Source organism: Rhincodon typus, chromosome 15 (assembly GCF_021869965.1).
Source record: "Rhincodon typus isolate 14 chromosome 15, sRhiTyp1.1, whole genome shotgun sequence".
NCBI lineage: Eukaryota > Metazoa > Chordata > Chondrichthyes > Orectolobiformes > Rhincodontidae > Rhincodon > Rhincodon typus.
In genome coordinates, this window is record NC_063346.1 from 37,767,400 (window position 1) to 37,774,363 (window position 6,964).

Consider the following 6,964-nt stretch of genomic DNA (forward strand, 5'->3'; position numbering starts at 1 on the left):
TAAATACTGCCTGGTCAGTAATGTCCATTTCCTGTGAATGAGTAAACAAAAATTTGTAATTTAGACCAGACGCTACTAGCTACATATTTCATGATTGCTAAAGACCCTATAACCTATCAATTTGATACATTTGGTTTAGTACATTCCTTCAGGATTACATTCTGGTAATGCAATCTTGAATATATTGGTTACAATTATTTTGAAATTACAGTAAATTGTTTTATTTGCTGTTAAAAAGGATTCTGCCTCCAATAATCATAGTTCTTGAAAACATTGGCAAGTGACTGTGTTATAATTACATTAGAGACTGATACATTTAAAAAGAAATTTGAACTTGCAGTTAATATCTAAAAAGGATGACATGACAACATTTTACATTTTAAAACATTTATTGCAAAAGCTGACTAAAGGATACTATAGACTACATTACATTTTCTTTCCACAGATGATTTAGAAGTTAAACTATAGAAAAGAACATTCCTGTTTTTAAACGTATCAAACAGTCATCATAGCAAGCAGTGCACAGTCACTTCAATTTCCAATGGGTTCCATTTCTAGACTGTCTCCAGGATCTTCTCTCAATTTTCAGAGAGTTTTACAAATCCTCTGCCAGCAGTGAACCTGATCTGATGATTTTTCTCATCCTTACCTCCTCACAACAAATCATGTCAGGATGAATTTTCTAGATTCCTAAGATACCTCTGTAAAGTTTTTTTTTTAAACAAGAAGCCATATCCCTCCTGCTTCCGGCTTCAGCAGCTTGCAGAGAAGTTGCCTTCCAAATAGCATTCTGACTTGAAATGACATCACCATTCCTTCACTATTACTGGATCAAAATCCTAAAAACCTTCCTACCAATACTGCATGTGCCCTCACAGCCCAAGGACAGCAATGCTTCAGAATGACAGCTCACCACCGTGTTCTCCAGGATTGGCCAGTGGCACTCTCATTGCATCAGCGAATAAAAAAAGTGACAAACTAACACTATTGATGGATGTCACTTGCCTCAAGCATATACTCTACTGACATCGCTATCAATACTCAGCATTTATTAAAGCACATTGTCAATGCAGTACATGTATTGAATTAAATTTCATATTTTGTCATAAAATGAAAACATACAACTAAAATATAAAACTGTTAACAACTTATGATCTTGCACATTTAATGTGGTTAGTTGAGGGCAAAAGACCATTTTTTTTAACTATGATCAGAGCATGATCAGGGTGCTCTCTGCTTCTTTGGTGGTATTAATTCTGAATTGCAAGAGCATAAGATAATAAGAACATAAGACATAGGACCGGAAGAAGACCATTTAACATTACAAATGAACTCTGCCTCATTGAATTCTAGACCTAAAATATCTTTACCCTTGGTCGGTTCCATAACATATTGCTCCAGAAAACTATATAAAAGCATTTTACAAACTCATCTTTTAGACTGCCTTTACCAATTCAACTGGTCTAGTCTATATGAAGACTAAAGTCCCCCACAATTAAAGCATTACCTGTGGTAATCTCCAATAGTTTCTTGTTCAATGCTTTGTTCAATAATATAACCACTATTAACAGGCAAGTAAATTACTCCCACCAGCGTTTCCTGATGCTTACAATTCCTAATCTACACCCGCACTGATTTCCTAATCCAGGATCTGTTCCCATGAATGTCCTTAGGTCTTCCTTTATTATCAGGGTTAAGCCTCCTCCCTTTCAATTCTGCTTGTCTTTTCAAATATTGTGAACCCTGAAATGTTCATTTCCCAACATTATTCATTGTGTAGCCATGGGCAGGAGTTTCTGGATGGAGGAGATTCCTGTCCCACCACCTAAAGTTACAATGGAATGCATCCCCACCAACCACAGTAGCACTAAAAGCAATTTAAAATTATTAATTGGCTCGAGATGTATCTATTACCTCTCATTCAGATGGAAGTCTCACCTCAGACAGGTGCTGATCAATCTGACAGGATAGAGAGCAAGCGAGGCTTTGGAGTTTGGAGACCGAACAATACAAATCAAACATTCTTCATTTACATATCCAAAGATGGATCAGTAATATCTATTTGTCCACTGCTCAGTTTTATGCTTCTGTTAAATTATGAAGACCAGAAACTGGAATATAGATCATTCAAAAGTCATGATGTGGAAGTGCCAGTGTTGAACTGTGGTGGACAAGGTCAGTCGTCATGTAACACGAAGTTATAGTCCAACAGGTTTATTTGAAGTAACAAGCTTTCAGACTGCTCCTTTGTCAGGTGAAGTGAAGAAAAGTATACAGGCACAGAATTTATAGGCAGAGAGATCAAAATATCATACAAATGATATGAGTGGAATGTTGATAGGCTGAATAATAAGTCACTGCAGGTGATCAAAAGTGTCAGACGGTGTGATTGAAGTGTCACCGGCTGGATAGTAAGTGAAGGGGATGGCCCATTAATTGAGGCAAAGAGATAATTACAAAAAGTTTAAAAATAAGGTGGTGCTGGAGACAAACCAAACAGCTGGAATAACATATGCCGAGGGTCTAACCAAAGTAACAAATAATCCAAACTGTAGAAACTAATTAAGGTAGAGAGATCATAACAAGTTATCAAGGTAATGGTGTTAAAACAGCTTAGTAAAGAAGATTTTACAGATACAGAACAGTGTAGTGGGGTTACATATAGCACAACACGAACTCGATCACAGTCGAGGCCATCTTCATGGGTACGGAACTTAGCTTCTGCATTGTTGTGTATCTCAAAGGGCACCCTGGAGGGTGCTTGCCCGAAGACAGGAAGCTGAATGTCTTTGACCACTGAAGTGGTCTCCCACTGGGAGGGAACATTCCTGTCTGGCGATTGTTGCGCAGTGTCCATTCATCCGTTCTCATAGCGTCTGCATGGTCTTGTCAATATATGCCTTTGGGCATCCTTGCCTGCAACGTATGAGATAGACAACGTTGGCCAAGTCACAGGAGTATCTGTCACATACATGGTGGGTGGTGTTTCCACGTGTGATGATCTGACATGTCTTGCAGAGGTTGCCGTGGCGGGGTTGTGTGGTGTTATGGTCAACATTGTCCCGAAGGCTGGGTAGTTTGCTGCGAACGGTGGTCCGTTTAAAGTTTGACGGTTGATTGAAGGTGAGAAGTGGGGGCATAGGGATGATCTGGGTGAAATGTTTATCGTCAATGCAAAGAATATGGTGTAGTCCATCTGGCACTTTTGCTCATCTACAGAGACTAATTATTCAGCCTATCAACACTCCACTCATACCACTTGTTTGATCTTTTAATCTCTCTGCCCTTGATCCCTCTGCCTATAAATTCTGTGCCTGTATGCTTTTCTTCACTTCACCTGACAAAGGGGCAACACTTCGAAACCTTGTGATTTCAAATAAACCTGGTGGACTATAACCTGGTGCCTTGTGACTTGTGACATTGAAAAGTCAGGCCATGTATGGGGAACCTGCAGATTTTATGGTTATTGCGCTCTGCAGATTTCACTGAATTTTTTACCCTTTTGTTTTCTCTCTCTCCCTCTCCCTTTGGTGAGAGACAAATAAAAAAACAGGAATTTTATTGGAAAAATCACTCCTTTTTGATAAAATTAAAGTGCAATGTGTTTTTTAAAATGCACGGAAAATATTTTACGAAAAGTGTGGCAATAACCAATTTGGCAGTTTAGTTGACTGTTTGGGAGGAGACTTACTGAAACAGGGGACATAAGCCTTATTGAATGTATTCCTGCACCACAAGCTCTTTCAGTGAAGGCAGGTTGCTTTGACAGCCGCGTTGTTCCTCTAATTCTGTCAGCTTTTTTTGGAGGTGCCTCATGTCCTTACCTAGCTCATTACCTAGAGTTAGCTGAACCTTCAGCAAAGGGATAAGGTACCTGTGGCGACTGTGATTAGGCAAAATAAGTCCACCTTTCTCACAGAATTGGTAGGCATCTTCTATATTACCCAGATCTCTGCAGCACACACTGATAGCACTGAGTGTAAGAACAAGCCGATCATAGTAACGCATATACAGTTTTTCCTGCAAGCTAAGAACATTCAGAAGGCAGTTCAAAGCTCTGGTGTACTGTCCACTTCTGAGACAGTTGTATCCTTCTTGCACCTCTGGTAGGAAAAAGAATTCAATAAATTCATCTGATTCACGGATGTCTTTGATTGCATACAACTGCCCTAAGTAGTCCATGAGTGCCAATTTGCGTTCAATGATTTTTTCTTGCATGAAGTTCCCAGCCACAATTTTCTTTGGGAATATAATTCCTTCTATCTCTTCTTTAAAATTTCTCAAGATACTTTTATGGAGCTTCTCAAAGTCTGAGTATCGCCGTTCAACATAAGCTTGGCTACCATCGTAGGTGCCGGATTTTATTACCACCACTTTGTACATCTGAGAAGGCAAAAAAATAAAGATCAGAACACTTGTGTGTCATTTCAACTGGTGGCACATGTTTGAGTAGAAAATAAACAGATGCCATGAATAAAATGGTACAAAGGTTACTCAAACATTTCAGCTTAGACAAAACAATTTAATTTCCTTTTCTAGCTTTAGCACTGACCGATTTGGTGCAGCACAGTGCGAAATTGGGAATCGACATCGTAACACCTTTTGAGAATTTCAGATTCCTTTTTGCATAAATACAATTCAGAAGCTTGACTCCACTGAGGTTTGCAGGATTTGTGTTATTAATTAAGGAATATGTTTTCCTCCCTCACTAATTTTAGCACAAAAATGAATGTGAATATAAAGCAGGGAACAGAATTAGCAATTGAAGGAAAATATTTCCCCATGGGCACTATTTCAATCTGCAATCTGAGCAAAGAGCAAACTAAGAAATGGATTCTTTTTAACTAAAATAGGAGTGTTCTCATACATTTTTTGCACAGTTGTGGATTTTTTTATGAATATGTTTTCACTTGGGGAGGTATAAAAGAACCGCTAGCATATCATAAAATATCTGGAGTTGGAAATTTATAGAATGCAAATGCAAAAGCAGCAGAAATTGCACTAAAAATGGCATATCAAATTTGTCAGACTGAATTGGAACAAAACTCTTAGAAGCAACAGCAGTGAGCTAATAGGAAGTTATTAGCATTTTAATGAAGGTCCGTCAATGTATTATAGAGTAAGTTGTAAAAATCACATAGCAGCGTCTAATCTACTGTTTAGAATATACCCATAACATTGCAAGACTAGTCATTCTGATATTAGAAATGCACAAGGAGGAAAATGTAATATTTGTGGATTCTTTGATTAGAACTTCATAGTTCAGACTGCAATAAAACAATACTTATTTTCCAAGCATTTCCTTTTACTTTGATTAGACATGTGAATTAAATAAAACTAAAATTGTGAATTTAGTAGTCATGAGAGCCTTTGGTGCTTAGGCAAATAACTTTATCATTGGAAGGATTACATTACCCACTTGTGCACAGTGAATGGGTGGAAGATCAAGGGTTAAATGCTCCCTTTTAAACAACAATATCAAACAAATATCTGCGGCAAGTTGAAAATTGAGCATGGAGTTACAAGACGCTGACAGTGGGGAGTTGAATTATTTTGATTTTGACTACAGAATGTGCCAGCATCAAACAGGGATATAAATTTACATTTTGGCTTAGGGTGACCCCATCTAATAACATCTGTCAGCAACCAGTATTCGATGGCGAAATGGGGACCATGAGTCATACCAGCATCTACTGAGGTCATTATACACATTTCCCCTCGAGTCTTCCAGCAACAATACATCAAACTTAAGAGACTTTATACATCTGCCTTTGCTAATGTTCTGGAAAAAAAAATTAGTTGGACATAAGTAGCCCTTCATATGCCCCCTGGGATTCAAACAGTTTCTCATAATACAAACCAGCTGGTCCTGGGTGTATACACTGCGTGTTGTGGATGGGTAAACTTAAAGGTCTGCTTGCCAAATCTGTACGATTTAGATTTGGGACCAAGGTAATTGTGTACAAATGGAGTGCATGCTTGGTAGGCAAACACTACACTACACTTGCCCAATGATTGTTGTGATCAAGATACCCAAGCCATTTCCAATGACAGGTCCTCAGCTAAATATTCTGGGCACTTGCTGCTGGTATCTAAGCTTTTTGAGGTCAGCCCATTAATCTTGCTTCAGATTTCAACAGTTGAAGGTAACACACTTGTCATGGGATTAAGATATCAAACAACAATCATTCCAAATAATTTAGGAAGGTCCAAAAGCTCTCCCAACTTTTGTCAACACTAAAGAGGAAGAAGACAGGAAATAACAGACAGAAGAAACTAAGTTGACAGATATGATTTGCAGGTAAGTGACACAGCAGCCTGTCACTGCACTCCACACGTGGTGGAAAACTGCAGTGGGGGTGATGTTTACAAAGAGGGTTACTATCTGTGACACTCCATGGTATGCTCCTTATTGGCCAGCAATGCAACATGCAAGCAGGAACAGTAAGGGATCAGGTTATGCCAAAGCTGTCCAGAGTTCTTCAGCTTATGGCATGACTCTACTTCCATCTCTCTCAGGCCTTGCAATCATCACCAGTTGAGTTCAACAATGCTTCCATATACGGATGGCAGCATACTGTTTGGGGGTGGACAATTAGGGTTTACTTGCTGATCACCCTGGCAGATCATTTTTCATTGCAAAACAACCAAAAGCATAAAACATGATTGGGGTGCTTTGAATGTAACTACTGTGGTGCCATCAGCTCTTCTTTCCAAACATTGATACATAACTTATTTTATTTCTAGAATGCAGATACTGATCTTCCAAAGTACTGGTGCACCACTAAACATACGTGGTTGAGAAAGCACATTTATGACTGAATATTATCTCACAGTAGTAAGAGTGGGCATCGGTTGAATTAACAAAACAGTTGAGGCAAATGCCCAAAGCAAGGAATGCGGGTGATCCCATAAGTTGCACAAGGAGGAAAATGTAATATTTGTGGATTCTTTGATTAGAACT

The 6,964-nt window shown here is 38.7% G+C and overlaps 1 protein-coding gene across 1 annotated transcript in view; it reads right to left on the reverse strand.

Annotated features, from left to right (window-relative positions):
- Nucleotides 1-370: 370 nt before the first annotated feature.
- The window catches only part of LOC109911343 (sorting nexin-20-like), a 30,867-nt gene continuing 24,273 nt past the window's right edge, over nt 371-6,964 (reverse strand). The window contains exon 4 of the mRNA XM_048605798.1: nt 371-4,383. Coding sequence (XP_048461755.1) covers nt 3,712-4,383 — 672 coding nt within the window. The 3' untranslated portion in view covers nt 371-3,711. The remainder of the gene's footprint in view (nt 4,384-6,964) is intronic.